The sequence below is a fragment of the Centropristis striata genome, chromosome 19 (genome assembly GCF_030273125.1).
Source record: "Centropristis striata isolate RG_2023a ecotype Rhode Island chromosome 19, C.striata_1.0, whole genome shotgun sequence".
NCBI lineage: Eukaryota > Metazoa > Chordata > Actinopteri > Perciformes > Serranidae > Centropristis > Centropristis striata.
In genome coordinates, this window is record NC_081535.1 from 30,833,892 (window position 1) to 30,852,680 (window position 18,789).

Genomic DNA, 18,789 nt, shown 5'->3' on the forward strand with positions numbered 1-18,789 from the left:
ACAGATAAAGGCAGGAAATCTCCGTCATTTTAAATTTTAATTACATATGCATACATGCCACAAACAGCTGGAGCAAAAAGCAGCCTTCATTCGGCAGCACGTTGCAGTGTTTCTTCACTGCGTCATGGAGACGGAGCGAGGTGACATTTTGCTGAGAGCGTTAGAGGACTTTTGCATTTAGGAGTTATTTTCAGAGTGGAAGGGGAGAGTCAGAGCCATGGGGTCAGCGCTAACTGACAAGGTGTAATTAGCCTGTCTCACTGATCAGCTTCACATCTGACTCACTGTGTCTGCAACACAAAACACACTCAAGACCCTGTGAGAGGGAAGAAAAGTCTCACTTTCACTCCAAGAAACTCTCTCTAATGCACCTTTTAAACTGAGTTTATGATTCTTTATGAGTATTGTCCATTAAAACTGACACATGCAGCCGAAACCTGAGCATAAAGGTCATACAACTCTCATTATTCTCTCATCTCCAGTTATTTGTCATTTGATCTGCCTACATAATATATAAAATATCTATAAATCTATAAGTCCTGCAGCTCTATGGAATCAACAATCAGAACAACTCAAACATTTCTTTGTGCAGAATAACACAGTTAGAATGAAGGTTGAATTTCTCTAATAATTACTTTGAAGTGTCATGAATGTTGTTACAAACACAAAATTACCAAAAACAACACAAAATTACCAAGAAAGACACAAATATACCAAAAAAGAACCAAAAAAGACAAATTGACCAAAAAAAGAACACAAAAATACACAAAAATACCAAAAAACGGTTTTCTCCACATATTATCAGTATTGTCATGTTTCTTGTCCTCTCCTCTCTGCTCTGTGTAAACAGCCTCTCCTGTCCTCTCCTCTCTGCTCTGTGTAAACAGCCTCTCCTGTCCCCTCCTCTCTGCTCTGTGTAAACAGCCTCTCCTGTCCCCTCCTCTCTGCTCTGTGTAAACAGCCTCTCCTGTCCTCTCCTCTCTGCTCTGTGTAAACAGCCTCTCCTGTCCTCTCCTCTCTGCTCTGTGTAAACAGCCTCTCCTGTCCTCTCCTCTCTGCTCTGTGTAAACAGATTTTCAGTGAATATTTGTCACGTGACCGTTGGTCTCAGCAGAATCAATCATGTCTTCACAGTGTCTCTGAGGAGCAGAATTGAATGTTTTTAACAGGATCTGGTTAGTGTAAACACTTTATTTTAAATGACACATGGAGAATAAAGAGATTCTGACACAGATATCAACATTTAACACAAGTTTTGGTCACTTTTTATAACGGAAACGTAACCGATGATCTGCTCAAAGACCCTCTGAAAGTTCAAATTTAACCAATAAAGCCTGTTTTTACAGTTTCTCTCTGATAAACGGTGGATTTTGGGCAATTTCTTCTAAGAACACATATTTTTCATACTGGTGCGAGTTCAGAGGGTTAACAAAGATTATATAATTCTGTTGGTGAATTCTGTTTATATACGTGACCAAAGTGAAGCTGAATAATTTTGGTTGGATAAAAGGTTTGAATTGGAACAAAAATACATTTTAAATTCACATAATTTATTAAAAGTAATTAAATAAATTGTATCATTGTAAATCAGGTAAACTTATAATTTCTTATAATTATTTCATCTCAGTTTTATTTGGTTTATTTACTTTTTTATGTTTATGCTACAGTAACTTAAATGAATATTCTGCCTCCTGTGATTTGGACATTGCTCCAGTCCATTCTGTGATTTTTGATTAAATTTAAATAAATTGTGAAGCTGAACATCTTCTTTCTGATTCTCAGCTTGTCAATCATCTGTGATGATTCTGAGCTTCAATAAACTGTATGAATGCTGCTTTATAAATAAAATGTAATGATTGAAAAGCTGGGTGGTCAATAAAACATTGAACACAAGTTGAATATATTTGTAACTGGCGCCCTCTGCTGGCAGAAACTCTGCAATCAGTCACTAGCTAGAAATGTTAAAAATAAAAATATAAAGGAATAATCCTTCATTTTTACATTTTACAAATTTTGAATAATAAGTTGTTAAATAAATGTAAAACATATATGTGTATACACAGGCAGGTACGTACTAAAAAACACAATCAAATACAAGTTAATAATGACATAAAAATACATTTAAGTCATTTATTACATTTAATGTTTATTCAGCTTTCATCAGCCATAGCACTTAAGTAGTTAAATAAATTTAAAACACAGGTGCTTTGTTGTCTTTAACTTTATCTTGGAGCTGGTTTTATTTTTATTATTTACTAATTATTCTATTTTATTTATTCTGAATTTACTGGAGTGGAAAATTATTTAAATTTATTTTTATGGGTTTTTTTTTTCTTGTATCTGGTTGTGTTTCTTAAGCATGTGCATGCCTGTAAATACACACAATACAATACTATTTAAGTGTGCTTTTGTCTATTTATTCTACTTTTTTAATAATTATTAATACATTGTGCTATGGTTGAAGAAAGTTGAATAAAAATTAAGTAAAAATTTACTCCAGGAAAATTCAAAATTTACCTTGAGTGGATTTTTATTTATATTTTTAATGGCAATACATATATATTTTTTACATTTATTTAACTACTTAAGTGTTTCGTCTTTAACTTTATTTTTGAGCTGGTTTTAATTTATTTACTTATTTTTATTAACTTATTTTTTACATTGTGCTATGGTTGATGAAAGTTGAAAAATAAAAATTAAGAATTTTTTTTTTTAGGGTAATACATGTTTTGTATTTTACAAAACATATGTAACTACTTAAGTGCTTTATTCTTTAACTTTATCTGGGTGGGTTTCATTAATTTTTTTTTACTTTTTTGTTTTATTAACTATTTTTATTGATTGTGCTATAGTTGGAAAATTGAATAAAAAGTTAAAAAAGAAGAAAATTCTAATCAATTATTTTGGAGTGGGTTTTATTTTATTTTGTTATCAATATTATTCATACATTGTGCTATGGTTGATTAAAGTTGAATAAAAGTTACATTAAAGTTAAATTAAGTTGACTATGAAATGATCTTTGAAGTTCTAGACAGTAAATCACAGAGTAAAGAGTAAAGAGATGAGTGAGAGCAGCAGGTAGATATCAGTAGAGACTTTATTGGTCAGATAAAAGGAGTGAGGTGGAGAGTGTAACATGTGAGAATGTAAACTGCATGAATGGAAATGTTTGAAGAAACAGTTGATCCCTGTGTAACTGGAACATGTAAAGCAGAGACTGATGAGGTCAGCAGGTGGAGGTTAGTGGGGCAGCTCGTGGGCCACCAGTTTGTAGTGGGACCCACAGGACGGGCAGCGCTGGGCCTCGCCCGCATGGAGCCAGAACCACACCACGGCCGTGTTGTCCTCCTCGCCTGCACAGCAACACAAAGAGGACAAAAATCAGCTGGAGAAACGAGGTGGAAATAAGTGTGAGTGCTTTAAATGAAATTACAGCTACACAAACTTTGGTATCAAACCAACAAACACCAGAAAAACTTCTGCCTTTAGAAAGAAAATAAGGCTTTTTATAATTATAATCTCAGTTTAGAACCATAAAAATGACCTTCATCTACTCACACGATCATATGAACCATGAAAGAACATCAACTGGACAAATGTGTTCAATGTTAAGAAGAAACAAGATTCAGGATGAGCAAAGACGTGGACAGATGAAGTTGGGAGGAGGAAATAATTGTGACAGTTTAAATGAAATGGCAGCTACCAAACTGTTGTGTTTAAAGCAGCTGAAGTTCATTCAGGGAGACAGAAACAGATTACAAAAGACTATTCTGCCTTTATCCAGAGACAGAACTAACCTCTTGTCCACATTCAAACTCAAACTACAGATATTTCATAAAATAAAGTCCTCAAAAAAAGTTTGGAGACATTATTTCCCTCAATTATTTCTCCCCTGTAATAACACTAACTGGTGTTGCATTATATAAGTAAGTAAGTAAGTAAACTTTATTTATATAGCACCTTTCACAGACAGAAGTCACAAAGTGCTTCACATAGAAATCATACACATAACATAAAAATGTACATACAAGTTTTAAAAGACCAAAACAACAGCAATTTAAACGACCATAGCAGTCCCGAAACAATTCATCAAAAGCCTGAACAAATAAAAATGTCTTCAGTTGGCTTCTAAAAGTGACAACAGAATCTAGTGAGCGCAGTGAGGGAGGGAGGCTGTTCCATGGGAGCAACAGCCTGGAAAGCTCGATCACCTCTGGTTCGAAAACGGGTGCGTGGAACCATGAGCAGATTCTGATCTGTAGACCTCAGAGCCCGAGTGGGGGTGTAGGGCTGTATCAGGTCACATATGTAGGGTGGAGCCTGGCCATGTATGGTTCTGAATGTTAAAACCAGAATTTTAAAATTTATTCTATAGGAGACAGGGAGCCAATGTAAGGCTTTAAGAACAGGGGAAATGTGAGACCACCTATGCGTGCGGGTCAGAATTCTCGCTGCAGAGTTCTGAACTAATTGCAGACGTGACAGCTCATTTTTGTTAAGACATGAAAACAGACTATTGCAGTAGTCTAGCCGAGAAGACACAAATGCAAATGGTTGGATAGCCTGATTCGTCCCCTTTAATTGGAATGAGCAGCAGTTAAACATGCCAAACTCCCTGCAGCATCTCCTGCTGGTGCTGCAGGTGTGAGACCTGATTGGCTGCTTATTGACAGCAGCTGTGTGCTCCACGTCTGTCCCGTCAGGATAACAACTGGAAGCTGGTGTTCCTGTACGCAGGCTGCAGCATTATCTGGTACCATTCAACAACACTTAGGACCAAGTTCTGCAGACTGGTGAAGTCAAAGACAGACTGAAGTAGACGTCCCAGGAAGACAACACCCCAAGAAGACCGGTTCGTCACCCTGGCGTCACTGAGGAACCGTAGGCTTTCTTCCAGAGAAGTTTTACTTGGAAACGAGAGAACCAGAACCAGGGAGCACCATTTTTTTTTTACATTTTTATTGAGAACTCTCCAATCGTTTAGCCGTGTTGCTCATTCCACAGAAACTAAGGGCGTTTTCACACCTGAAAGTCCGAACCAAGGTCTATGTTCTGTTACATTGTACATATTTGGTCCTGTTGGTTTTGGTTTCACACTGCAAAAGGAATAACGGACTTTACAAGACAGTTCTACTGGGCACGTCATCTCCCTGCGTACTTCCGCGGCTTGTTTTGTTTTGGTTACGCTGCGTTGTTAGGCCCGCCGCCATCTGACGTCAGTGTTACTTCCTTAACGTGTTTACACAAAATGAATCCAGCGAGCCACCTTTTACCTCTGGTATTACTTTTGCTGGTCTTTTGCTACCAGCAGCACCAGCTTAACCCATTGACGCCTAAAACGCCTGTAAAACCTCTGGGCGATTTTAAAATCAGCCCCTAAAACCTGAAGTTTTTCTGGAAATTCAACATAACTACTAAATAATAGATTTTTCAGCCTGTAGCAGATAGAAATGAAATTCAAAAAGTATATGAGAGCTTATACAAATACTACAAAACGACGTATCCGCTTTCCAGGCTTCAATGGGTTAATGAGCAATACGTGAGAGTGCTTTATATTCACAAGATGAGCCTCCTCATCATGAAAAACTGTATCGCCGTCGACAGGAGAGGAGGAGAAAACGGCTCGCAATCCTCCGAGTTATGGCAAAGTATTTTCCTGTACCGTAATTCGAGAGCAGAAGAAGAAAAAAACTTCCTGTCATTGTTCCGAAGGTCCGAATTATAAAAAAAGTTGTTTTCACACTGCAAAAGGTTCAGACCTTGGTTGGTTTGGTCCGGACCGAGACCACCTCTTTTGGTCGGACCAACCTTTCACTTTTGCAGCACCTTTCACACCTGGAATTTAGGTTCAGATCAAACTGAAAAGTCCTAAAGCCCGGACCAAACGACATAGGTGTGAAAGCGCCCTCAATCCTTACCGGCTGGACCTCGTTGTAAAGGAGACTAATCAGGCGATCCAACCATATATAAGACAACACCAATTAATGTTATCAAAGGGGAGAAATAAGTGACCGAAACAACGTTTCCTAACTTTTGGGGGTGTTTTCAGCTGGACAAAATGTTTTAGTGGATACACGACCTGAATAAAGGAACACCAGAGATTGTCCAACCAATGAGAATTTAGTCAGACAAAAGCATGTTGACCAACAAATCAGAAGGTGTCGGCCCAAATCTAAACATATTTCAATCAAATCCAGCAGACGCTTGGAATCATTATTGGTCTTTACTTGAACGAGCCTCACAACAGAGAGATTTATGTTTATTACAGCTGTTTCCTTAAGTGTCTTCACTGTTTCTGACTGATATTAAGGTAAGAAATAATCCCAACAGCTTCATTTAAGAAGAGTTGGACCTATTTAAGCTTCACGTTCTCACCATAATTAAGATTCAGGCTCTTTTAGGCAACATGCAAGAACAAACCTTTCTGCGCTTCTACAAACAAATCACAATAAAGACGTTTTCTCTCGAGGCTGAAAGATTCTTAAAGTCACTGATCTGAACCAGTCGCATCATTTTCAGGGGTTTAAAAAGACAAAACTTACAGACACATCCCACAATCCTCTTGTTGGTGATGGAGGGGACGAGGTGGGGGTCGGCCTTGGAGCCGGCGTACTCTTTGGGCTTCATCATGCTGTAGGGATCCTGAGGGAGAGGAGACCATTCAGTCAGGACAAATCTGGATCTGAACACTCCTGCTTTTGTATGTGGTATAAAGGTATGTAAGGGGTGTGCCATATCATATCGTCACCATAATACCGGTATTTTTTTTTTTTTATACGAGTGAAAGAAATGCATATCATGATATTGGCAATAGGGGTGGGCGATATGGCCCTAAAAGAATATCACGATATTTCAGGCTATTTATGCGATAACGATAGTCTTGACAATATTACCAAATACTTAAAAATATATAGAAAATATGATTTTTTTTTAGTGTGTATAAATAAATAAAAATCTAAAATGTGGTGTGAAGTGCAAATCTCAACAGTTGCCAAAAAAATTACTCTTGACTCTTGAGTATGAGCAAATAATAAAAATAACCATTTAGGGGTTCCGGGGGCATATTTTAATGACATTTTGTAAAGGAGAATAAAGGTTCTTGTATGTTTTATTTAAGGCATCTTATTTTGACAGTCTTGTAAGTTCTGTGGTGGATTCTGTTAACACACTGTGCTCTTATTTTGAAAGCTGCATGTGTTTAGTGACAGAGAGTAAGTAGCTTTTTGTGATTAAAACAACTTTAACCACTACATCAAGAAGTAGGAATGTTGCCAATATCATGATATGCATTTTTTTAACCATAAAAAAAATATACCGACATTATCGTGAACGATACGATATGGCACACCCCTAATTGGCAACATTCCTACTTCCTGACGTAGTGGCGTAAGGGTTCATAATGACTGTGGCGGCCCGCCAGAGTCACATGTGATGCGCCAACATCACATTTCAAGCTACTGAAAGTAGATTTATATTTATTTGAAAGCCCTGTTGACAGCAATTACAAATGTCACAGTAGAATAACAATAAAGATTCTATAACAGTGTTTCCTAACTGTGAAAAACTTTATGTGAGGTGTTCGCTCTCATTTAGCTCTCTAACAAGATTGATGCATTTTACTTTAAAATGTACAAAATTTTCTCCGGGGTGGCATGTCCCCGGAACCCCCCTAGATGGTTTATTAATTGCCAATACTCGAGAGTAGATTTTTTTGTATTTTGCAACAGTTGAAATTTGCACTTCAAACTACATTTTAGATTTAGGGTTGATTTTTTTTATTTTGTTGTACGATTAGTTATTTATACAGACTAAAATATATTTTTCAGTATTTTGTAATATCGTCAAGAAAATCGTTATCGCAAAAATACCCTGAAGTATCGTGATAAGTATCGTGATATTGTGTTGTGGCCGTATCACCCAGCCCTAAAGGTATGATTTCATTTAAGCCTCTCCATGCAAATTAAATGTTCAATCAGAAGATATTTTCTTCAATCCGCTCCGCTGCATTCTCTCTGCAGGATGAATTATTCTAATTGATAAAACTTTGACACCAGTGAAGCCGTGACTCCAAGAGTTCATCACTCTGGGTGTAACAAGTCCTGCACCTAATACGTGAGATAAGTGGAGGTAATTTCCCAGTTTGCCTTTAGAGCTCGCCTGCTGGGCTCAGATAGTACACATCACCCATCTGTAGACGTTTCTTATCTGCTCAAAGACTAATGGCAGGCTCCTGGCTGGTGGGGGAGCCGATCAATACAGCGAGGTGGAAGTCAACATCCTTCATCTGCAGCTTATCACAGGAACAGCAGCGAGGACGAATCGATCCAGCTGACAGGCTGCGATCTCACAGTGTGTACGCTTCAACTTGAATTCAACTTTCATTTAGATTTAATGTAAAAATATGAAAAAAAGAAATAATTTTAAAAAACTTTATTTTGACAACTTCCCAACACGATATCCTGACGCACAATTTCTCCCTTTTTTTCCTGGTAATTTAGACTTATTTCCTGGTATTTCATACTTTTTTTCTAGTAATTTATACTTTTTGCTTGTGATTTTGACTTTTTCTGGTAATTCTACTTCTTTTTTAAAGAAACCGTTGCCAACCAAAAACCAGAAACCAAAAAAATGGTTAAAAACTCCAAAACTTCAGCCTAACTTTGGAATGTTATTTTGACAACTTCCTGACATGATATCCTGACACTTTTGTTGGCTGTTTTCTGTCACAAACTCATCACCTCATTAATATTTACCACAGAACTCATCTAGATGTAGTTTACAAACCAACTGGATGAGATGCTTAACAGATTCCAACCATTTCTTGATCAGTTTAACATGTAAAAAACTGGGTCAGCAAACAGCAAAACGTGCCAACTAGAGATGTTAAGACCCGTCATAATAATTACAATATTGACCTTTCGAGCTCAGCAACAGTTATTGATGTCATGTTCATGTATCAAACGATATAAAACAGATTATACAGCTGCTGATTGGTTGGCACTCAACACAATGGATGTTTGTTGATTTTATAAAGTGTTCATGACGTGGGAAAAAAATCATTAATCACAAATGAAGACTAAGTAGTTGTGTTTCCTTTAAAGTCAAAGCAGTGGCATTAAAGACATTAAAGATGTTTCTATCAGCTGGTTTAGAGAAACAAAAATCTACCCTTTAGAGCATTAATCAGTTTTTGAAAAAGACAAAAAAAAACCTCAAGCGAGCGTAAAAACTTTATTATCAAAAAAGCATTATCAAATTCTGGTGTTTCCATCAAGCTTTTCTCAGGCGAATCTTGCTCCTTGATGGAAACACGACTAATGTCTGATTTATTTCTTTAAAAATCTCCAAAGCCAGACAACTGCACTTCTTCTCGTGCGAGTGCAAATTGATAAACTGACAAAGAATCACATGAACCGGAATGAAAACATTTGAAAAAAGGAAGGCAGGAGGTGAAGTATCCACCTCGATAAGTGACACAATAAGGACCCGTTTCCACGACAACGCTCTTGGGTGAAAACAACAAAATATTTGATCAGATGAGCCTTTTGTTTAGACAGTAACGGCAACTTACCGTTCCCTCCTTCATGGCGGTCATGATGACCTTCTCCAGCCCGGTGGCCTGCTCCTCGTCAGTGGGAATCCCTGCAGACACAACTCGTTAAAAACACTTCAGAGAAAACAGGAAAACCCTCAACATCTTTCGAGACATGCACCCACATTTACAAACTGACACGCGCACTGAATATACCGAGCTGCCAAACTTCCTGCATCAGTCCCGCCCCCACATGATCTCTTTGTATGTGTTTGCAGAACTAAATACTATCAACCTGTCCAGGCCGTCAGATCCAAACACTAACAATTAATGTTGTTTTAATCAAACAACTGTGACAAACTGTTTTGCATGTCCCCGGACTCCCCTAGACAGCTATTTTTGCACACTGGCTGTACTGTACTGTACTGTACTGTACTCCATATCCTAGTGGAAAGCATATTGACCGTGATTAAAAATGAAAGAAGAATAACAAAGATTCTATAATACCGTATCTCCTCACTGTGAGAAATGTAATGTGAGGTGTTTGCTCTAATTTAACTCTCAAAGAAAGTTACTTTAGAAACATTTTCATCGCAGATCTTTTTTTAGCTGTATGCCTTCAGTATAATTACTTTTGCTGCCGGTGTTGTGCCGTATTAAGCACCCCTGCCGTGAAAAGCACCCCCTCAGATCTCTTAATATAACACAGATCTCTTATTCATGAGTAAATGTCAAAAAGGACTAAATGCTCATGTTTAATTTACTACAAATGACAACGTACACACAATGACAAAAATTATATTCCCATTCCATGTCACGTTCTGTTTAGCGTCCAGTTTTGTGTTAATGATTCATGTTTAAATGCGCTCATGGATTCCACAATAGTCATACTTTCCCACAATCACAGTCACAGATAACAAAAATCGGGTAAATGGTTATTGATGTCATTAATTAATAGCCTGCTTACTGTGTTGTCTTCCATAATATTTGTAAATACATATAATATAAACTCCTAAGTATGTGTTTGTGTGAGTGTGTATATATATATATATATATATATATATATATATATATATATATATATATGTATATTGAAGTGTCAGTGTGTTGTTTTTTTTCTTGGTCTACTTATCATTGAATATAAACTCCTAAGTATGTGTTTCTGTGAGTGTGTGTGTGTGTGTGTATATATATATATATATATATATATACACGAGGGGATGCTTTTCACGGCAGGGGTGCTTAATACGGCACAACACCGGAACAAGATCTGAAAACGTCCTCCGCCACTTGGAGACTAAAATCATAAATAATATGCAAGTATTCAGAACTTTGAACCTGTAAATTCTTATTGTTTATATCTACTTTAATACATGGCGCTAGCTGTTAGCTCGCTGGCTAACGTCCTGTGTTTTGGTCGGTTTAAGCTCTCTAACACTAATATTAAAAATAAATATAAAACTCTCTGTAGGTTAAACAATCCAACAGTAACATATATAACATGTAACATTTAATTTAATTACATTTAAGTTCAGGGAAAGGTCCATTTTAATTATTAATAATCTGGTTTGACCTCCCGCAGCTAGCGGAACAGCTAACGGTGCTAACGCTAACCGGCTAGCCCGCTTTGCCCGGTTTTAAAACCTGTTTTCTCGGCTGTTTCGGACTCTGTAGCCCGGTGTCGGTTCGGTGCTCACCTCCAGCAGCCATGCCGCGGGTCAGGGCCGGGGCGAGGGCCGGGGCCCGGGCCTTCCTGCAGGCTGTAGTGGCTCTAAAAGCCGAGCGGAGCAGTAACCTTGCAGCCATTTCTCCTTCTTTCCTGTCACTTAATCTGGTCGCGCACTGATGACGTCTGGAATTTTTAAGACGTGTCGCCGGGTTTGAATGTCGTCGAAGTTTATTTTGCGTAATACAAGACAAATAATTAAGATAAATTAAGGGAAAAAGAAAATAAATAATAATAAAATATATATATTATAAAATATATACAATGCATAATGAAATATATAATTAAATAATGATAATAATAATAAACAAATATATCAAATGAAGATAAATACAATAAAAAGATATAGATAAATAACTAATAAAACTAACAGAATATATAATAAAATACATATAATGCATATACTAATAAAATAATAGTAATGATAATAATTAAATAATAATAAATAAAATGAAAAGATAAAGATAAATAACCAATAAGACTCTAATATAAGAATAATATATATTTTAAAAATTCAGTGTAAAATGTATTAAATACATTAATTATAATTAAAATTATAAAAATAATGATAAAAGATAAAATACACATATATTATAAAATACATAATATATATATATATATATATATATATATATATATATATATATATACAGTTTAATATTTAAATTAACATATATAAATGCAAACTAACATAAACCCCACCTGTTCGCAGTTTCACTGTGGATTTAAATAGTAATTTCAGTCCCTCAAGCTTATAAACACTGAAGAGTAAACTGTAAACTCTGTGATAAATAAATATATATAGATCAAATATTTTTAGATCATTGAGGTTAAGTTATTTAAATAAGCATTTCCAGCTAAAAAAAAATAATATTAATTTAACAGAATAATACCTCTCAAATGTGAGAACTGAACACCTTTTACCAAATGAAAATATCAAGCAGGCAGAAAACTGAAAGGCCTTAAATAAGATTTGAGAAACTCCATTGACTTTAACTTTATTTTGGAGTGGGTTTAATGGTATTTATTTTTATTTTTTTATTCATACATTAAGAGAAAAAATTCTGAATTTCCCTTATTTTTATGGTATTATACAAGTAAATAACACCATAATAAGTTTGATATGTTTTTAAGTACATAAAATACAATACTGTTTAAGCGCTTTATTGCAATGGTTGATTAAATTAAAAAGTTTAATAAAAAAAAAAAAAATCTTTAAAATGATCTTTTGAGTTTATTCACAGTAAATAAAAAATTAAAGACAAAATTGGATAAATAATTAAAAAAATAGAATTGGAAAATTATTTAAATGTATTTTTATGGTATTATTTACTTACTACTACTGTCTTTGATTTATTTTATTTGATACATTGTGCTATGGTTGATGAAAGTTTAATAAAAATTAAGTTAAAAAAAGGAAATTCTCATTTTCTTTTGACTTTGAAATTATCTTTGAAGTTATAGACAATAAATCACAGACTAAAGAATAAACAGATGAGTGAGAGCAGCAGGTAGATATCAGTAGAGACTTTATTGGTCAGATAAAAGGAGTGAGGTGGAGAGTGTAACGCTGTTCAGTACATGTGTAAATGTAAACTGCATGAATGGAAATGTTTGAAGAAACTGTTGATCCCTGTGTAACTGGTGAGACTGGTGAGGTCAGCAGGTTGAGAGTCAAGTAGAACAGAGACGAAACGAGTCGGAGAGCGACCGGACGACTCGAACACCGAGGACAGAGATGAGAGGTTAGTGGGGCAGCTCGTGGGCCACCAGTTTGTAGTGGGACCCACAGGACGGGCAGCGCTGGGCCTCGCCCGCATGGAGCCAGAACCACACCACGGCCGTGTTGTCCTCCTCACCTGCACAGCAACACAAAGAGGACGAGGAGGTAAGAAGCAGCCAGCAGAGTTTCAGTCTGATTCACTAACAGTTAGTACTGTAATACCAAAAAGTTTGATTTGATTTATTTGCACACAATACAGTAATTCAAAATACAAACAATAAACACAACAAATATATCTTTCACATGGAGGGTAAAAAGTGTGTGCTGGAGATATCAAACTGCTGCTTACTGGTGCAATAATAGTATGTTGAAGTCTGCAAGTTTTTTAAGATTGTATTCTTTCTTAAGTTTATATATTCTGCTATTTCCTCTATTTTCATAGAAATATATGACAAATTTCCATCCGGGGATCAATAAAGTATTTCTGATTGTGAATAATATGGAGTTGCACAGATCCCTCTCCCCGAAGAAAAAACGTGTGGGAAATCCTTTCAGAATAAGTCAGGTGTGGTGCATATTTGATCCCGTATTTGATGTTTCATTGGGACAACAAGTTAAGAGTGACTTATAAACTGATGCATAAAAATGAGTTTGGCATCATTACGCACTGGCTGAATTTAGAAGGAGCGTGTGTTGAGGGACCTTCTGCCATGGTGCAGGTCTCTGATCCGGCTGTGTTAACAGCCACAGAGACACCTTGTTGCTGATCCCAGACTTGAGGCAACAAAAAGCTAAATTTTCCACCTCTGAGATCACCAGGTCCACCATGCACGCAGTGGAAGTATGTTGATTTGCCATTGTTTTGATGAAAACATAACACAAAGACCGTTACAGGCTTCAACTCAATTTGAAGTAATAATATAAAGTTAAAATAAAAAAACTAGGTTAGTTTTTCCATTGAGCACAATTTTTCTTTTAATTTCATCTTGTATACAGGTAAAGAGGATGAGTTGAAAGCCAGGTGTGTAGGATTATTCCATATTATTATTATTATTATTATCATCATTTCATCACATCAGTGATGTCATTAAAGAAAAAGTAATAATAATATTAATAACAAAACAACATCATAGCTTGAAGAAGAGGTAATAATATTGTAAAATAATACCTTTGTTGTTTTTTTTTATTATTATTATTATTATTATTATTATTATTAATATAAATATCTTTTCTTCAAGATGTGATGTATTTTTTGTATGTTGCTTTTTTCAATTTTATTTTCTAAACTTACCAATTTAAAAAAAAATCTATTTATTATGGACGTGTACAGATGTATCAGCTTCTCCAAGATTAAATCAAATTATAAATAGTTTAACCAGATCCGATTCCAGCTGTTTTTATATTATTAATAATATATATTATAATATTTATCTCTATGCCTGGGAGTCTATGTCTAATATTCTTGAGAATGAATTGGTTCATTGCTCTTGAAAAGGATGTGATTATTATGCTCAAATATCATTTTAATTCAGTCAAAACCTTGATCCACCTCTCTACCTCCTCCGAGACATGAGGCACATTCACACACTGAATGAACCCAGCTGCCCTCCCCACTTCTCTGCTTCAAAACAATTCCAGCATGACACAGAAACATGCCGAACTGTCTGTATTAGTCCCGCCCCCACATGATAGCTGAACTGTGCGCGCTGAACTAAATCCTATCAACCTGTCCGGGTCGTCAGATCCAAACACACTGCTGCATTATGCCACTCGTTAGCCGCATAGCTAACATTAGCTAACAGTTAAAGTTGTTATAATCACACTAAACTGTGACTTACTGTTCGAATAACTTCCTGTCGCTAAACGCATGAAGTTTTCAAAATAAAAGCACAGTGTGTTAACAGAATTTACAAGAAGACAGTCAAAATAAGACTTAAATAAAATATACAGGAACCCTTATTCTTTTAAAATAATTCTTAAATTATGCGATCATTATGATCAGTGTGTATGATGGAATAGTGGCATTAGAATGTGCAAGAGGCACCAAATTTGGGCTTTTATGAAAAAAAATTCTCCGTGGGAGCATGCCCCCAGACCCCCCTAGCCAGCTATTTTTCCATTTTTTCCCCCTATTTTTTTATGTCCTAGTGGAAAGCATGTTGACAGTGATTAAAAATGAGACAGTATAGAATAACAAAGATTCTATAATACGGTATCTCCCGACTGTGAAACATGTTTTGTGAGGTGTTTGCTCTCATTTAGCTCTCAAAATGCACGAGATTGACGCATTTTACTTATAAATGTACAAATGTTTCCCTCTAGAATCCTGTGGGAAACACTGATCACGTTTACGCTGTTTGATAGAAAACTTACAGACACATCCCACAATCCTCTTGTTGGTGATGGAGGGGACGAGGTGGGGGTCGGCCTTGGAGCCGGCGTACTCTTTGGGCTTCATCATGCTGTAAGGATCCTGAGGGAGAGAGGTAGAGAGGTATAAATATAAATGGCCCTTTCACCATAATAACTGTATCGACTGTAAAAAAATGGACACAATAGTTTTTTTCTGGTCTCAAAATATTGATTTGTGTTTTTTTGTGTTTAAAGTAAAGCTGTAAATGTTCGACAGGCAGTATGAACTGCAGACAAAAAAACTATACTTCTCAAACAGCCATTCCAGTTGTTTATATGTTATTTTAATAATAAAATGATATAACACATCATGATGTTTTGTTAACAGAGCCTATATTAATAATATTTCTTTTCCACATTTCAGTTCCAACGTTTAATATTCTCGACATTTAAAAATGAATTGCTGGAAAAGGATGAACTTATTTTGGGCTGCAACTAACGATTATTTTCATTATCAATTAATCTGTCGATTATTTAAACGATTAATCAATTAGTTGTCAATAAAATGTTGAAAAATATCAATCAGTGTTTCCCAAATCACAAGATGACGTGTGTTATGGTGACAGGCATAGATGAAACAACTTATTTTTATAATTCCAGTATTTTCTCGATTTCAGTGCATCAAACCAACCCTAAACTGACCTCAGTGACTCTTTAAATCATCCACGGTGTTAAAATTATCTTTAACGTACCGTTCCCTCCTTCATGGCGGTCATGATGACCTTCTCCAGTCCGGTGGCCTGCTCCTCGTCAGTGGGAATCCCTGAAAAAAGACCAATTGTCATAAATAAAACAAACACACACAGTGTTTTCAGAGGTTTCACACACGTTGATAAATTACTACATAAATAAATAAAAATGCAATGAAATGTTGAGCAAAGTTTCCAAAAATAAATAAATAATGAATAATTAAATAATGTTGTCAATAAACCAATCAATTAATAAAAGAATGAAAGCAATATAAAATAAATCAAAATTAAATTAAATTTAAAATAAAGGATAAATGCAAAAATAAATTGAACAGTGAATGAAATAGTAGGGTTAATACAGTTTTTCTCAGTGGCTTTGGTGCTATTTACACTATTTACATTTGCACAACAGTAAATACATTTCTCAAAACAATTAGTACAACCTACAAAACCTAGTTCATATATGTTGGCCCTTTCAGAATTTCCACAGAGGAAATTTTAGTTTTTTAGGAAAAAATTTTTTTTTATTAAAAATAATAATTGTTATCACAGTAGTGATGTCATTGAAGAAAATGCAATAATGTAAAATAATAAATAAATAAATAAATAAATAATAAGTTATTGCTGTTTTTGTCATTATTTTATTTATTTTATTATTATTATTGAATAAAAATAAAGTTTAAAAAAAACTTCTCATTTTCTTTTTGACTTTAAAATTATCTTTGAAGTTTATTGACAGTAAATCACAAATTAAAGAGAAATAAACATAATAATGAATTTAAAAATAGAATTGGAAAATTATTTAAATGTATTTTTATGGTATTATTTACATAAATAGTGCTGCATAAAAGCTTAAATAAATACTTTTATCTCTGGACTCTCTTTTTTTTTTTTTTTTTTAAACAGTGTGAAAGTGAAATAAATTTGAATTTAAACTTTGCCCTGCTTGTGCCATATTGTGGTAAATATTAATGCCCTAAAAATATTCAGCAATTCTAGATTGGTTCTAATTATATATAAAGGTATGCTTAACATACTTAAACTTATTTTTTAAGGAAGCTATTAAAATCTAAATAGATATTCTTGGTGATTGGAAATTTTCATGCTTGTTGATTTAATTGCTCACCTGAAGACACATTTTACGTGATGCCAATATAAACATCTTCACTAAACCAATAACTTTTACAAGCTACAAACTAATTACACATTCTTTCTGGGAAACTCAGACATGTTTAATATTTTATTATTACTAGTGACTAAATTCATTACATACACAAAAAAAACAAGCACATTTAGCTTCAAGAGTAACAACTAAAACAAGACTTAAAAAAAAAGAAATAAAATAGTCAATTGAGTTTAAATGTGTGCCGAATTGAAGATTTTTAGTTTACTTCTATTGTGGAAAACGTATTCATGCTTTCTGATTTAAACTATTTAGACAAAACACAATTTATAATGAAATACCCTGAATTTGTAATGAATTTTGGTCTGATGACAAGAACGTTCCCACTGAGGCAGGATTAAAAAAAAAAAAACAGAAAGAAAAGAAATAAAATAGTCGAATTAATTTAAATATGTGCCAAACTTAATATTTTTAGTTTACTTGCACTGTGAAAAACAAATTCATGTTTTTCAAGCTATAAACACTTGAAAAAAACATGATTTATACATTTATTTTTTTTAAATTCCCCAGATTTTTTAATGAGCTTTGGTCTAATGACAAGAACTTTCCCACAGAAGCAGGATTTATTAAAATAAAATAAAAATAAAATAGTCAATTGAATTTGTGCCAAATTGAAGATTTTTAATTTAATTAGATTGTGTTAAACGGATTATTGTTTGACCATTTATAGCCTACACTTTTTCCTTATTTTTAATGAAATTTGGACCGATGATAAAAACGTCCTCACAGAGGCAGGATTTCTTCTTAAAAAGAAAATAAATAAAATAGTCAAATTAAATTAAATATGTGCCAAATTGAAGATCGTTGCTTTATTCGATTGTGGTAAACAAATTAATGTTTTAAAAGTTGTGCCGTTTAGACAAAACACGATTTATAATTGAATCACTAGATTGTTTTAATGAAGTTTGGTCCGATGATAAGCACTTCCTCAAAGAGGCAGGATTTAATTTAAAAAATGACTTAATTAAAGTAGAATTGTGCCGAATTGAAGATTGCTAGTTTACTTCTATTGTGGAAAACTTATTCAGGCTTTAGGATTCAAATACTTTAGACAAAACACGATTTATAATCAAATCCCTGATTTTTTTAATGAGTTTTGGTCTGATGACTGTTCTCACGGTGACAGGGTGTCTGTCCTTGCTGTGGATAAACCCTCTTTTAAATCATATCTCCTCGGTGTTTTGAGTTTTAAAGCCCGGTGTGGGTTTGCTGCTCACCTCCGGCTGCCATGCCACGGGTAACGGCGGGCCCCAGGGCCGCCGGGCGGGTCGCGGCGGCACGGAGAGCCGAGCGGAGCAGTAACCTTGCAGCCATATTTCCTTCTTTGCAGTTTCGTCGCTGGTCGCGGAGCTATGACGTCATAGTGCTCCAATTCGTATCCGGGTTTTGACGTCAATTTTTTTTCTTTCTTTTTTCCCCAGAAATTGTATAAAAACGGTTGTTGATAATAATAATAATAATAATAATAATAATAATAATAACAATAATAATAATAATAATAATAATAATAATATTACAACTACA

General features: G+C 34.8%; 2 protein-coding genes across 2 annotated transcripts; both read right to left on the minus strand.

Moving 5' to 3' along the window:
- Positions 1 to 3,079: 3,079 nt before the first annotated feature.
- Positions 3,080 to 11,358, minus strand: LOC131992307 (cytochrome c oxidase subunit 5B, mitochondrial-like). The gene is made up of 4 exons (XM_059357841.1): positions 11,230 to 11,358; positions 9,572 to 9,642; positions 6,543 to 6,642; positions 3,080 to 3,353 (listed from the first exon to the last, which is right to left on the minus strand). The coding sequence occupies exons 1-4, from the start codon at positions 11,336 to 11,338 to the stop codon at positions 3,241 to 3,243; spliced, it is 393 nt and encodes a 130-aa protein (XP_059213824.1). The 5' UTR covers positions 11,339 to 11,358; the 3' UTR covers positions 3,080 to 3,240.
- Positions 11,359 to 12,770: 1,412 nt separating this feature from the next.
- On the minus strand, positions 12,771 to 18,619 carry LOC131992308 (cytochrome c oxidase subunit 5B, mitochondrial). Its single transcript, XM_059357842.1, has 4 exons — positions 18,483 to 18,619; positions 16,086 to 16,156; positions 15,355 to 15,454; positions 12,771 to 13,117 (listed from the first exon to the last, which is right to left on the minus strand). Exons 1-4 carry the CDS (start codon positions 18,577 to 18,579, stop codon positions 13,005 to 13,007), a joined length of 381 nt encoding a protein of 126 aa, XP_059213825.1. The 5' UTR covers positions 18,580 to 18,619; the 3' UTR covers positions 12,771 to 13,004.
- Positions 18,620 to 18,789: the final 170 nt, after the last annotated feature.

What these genes read in the sequence shown, in the direction of transcription:
- LOC131992307 (XM_059357841.1), bottom strand. Translation starts at nt 11,338, where the DNA reads ATGGCTGCAAGGTTACTGCTCCGCTCGGCTTTTAGAGCCACTACAGCC. An exon ending in CCGCCATGAAGGAGGGAACG is followed by an intron (nt 6,643 to 9,571) that starts GTAAGTTGCCGT and finishes CCTCTCCCTCAG; the next exon opens with GATCCCTACAGCATGATGAA. An exon ending in GAGGATTGTGGGATGTGTCT is followed by an intron (nt 3,354 to 6,542) that starts GTAAGTTTTGTC and finishes GTTGCTGTGCAG; the next exon opens with GCGAGGAGGACAACACGGCC.
- LOC131992308 (XM_059357842.1), bottom strand. Translation starts at nt 18,579, where the DNA reads ATGGCTGCAAGGTTACTGCTCCGCTCGGCTCTCCGTGCCGCCGCGACC. An exon ending in CCGTGGCATGGCAGCCGGAG is followed by an intron (nt 16,157 to 18,482) that starts GTGAGCAGCAAA and finishes GTCTTTTTTCAG; the next exon opens with GGATTCCCACTGACGAGGAG. An exon ending in CCGCCATGAAGGAGGGAACG is followed by an intron (nt 15,455 to 16,085) that starts GTACGTTAAAGA and finishes TCTCTCCCTCAG; the next exon opens with GATCCTTACAGCATGATGAA.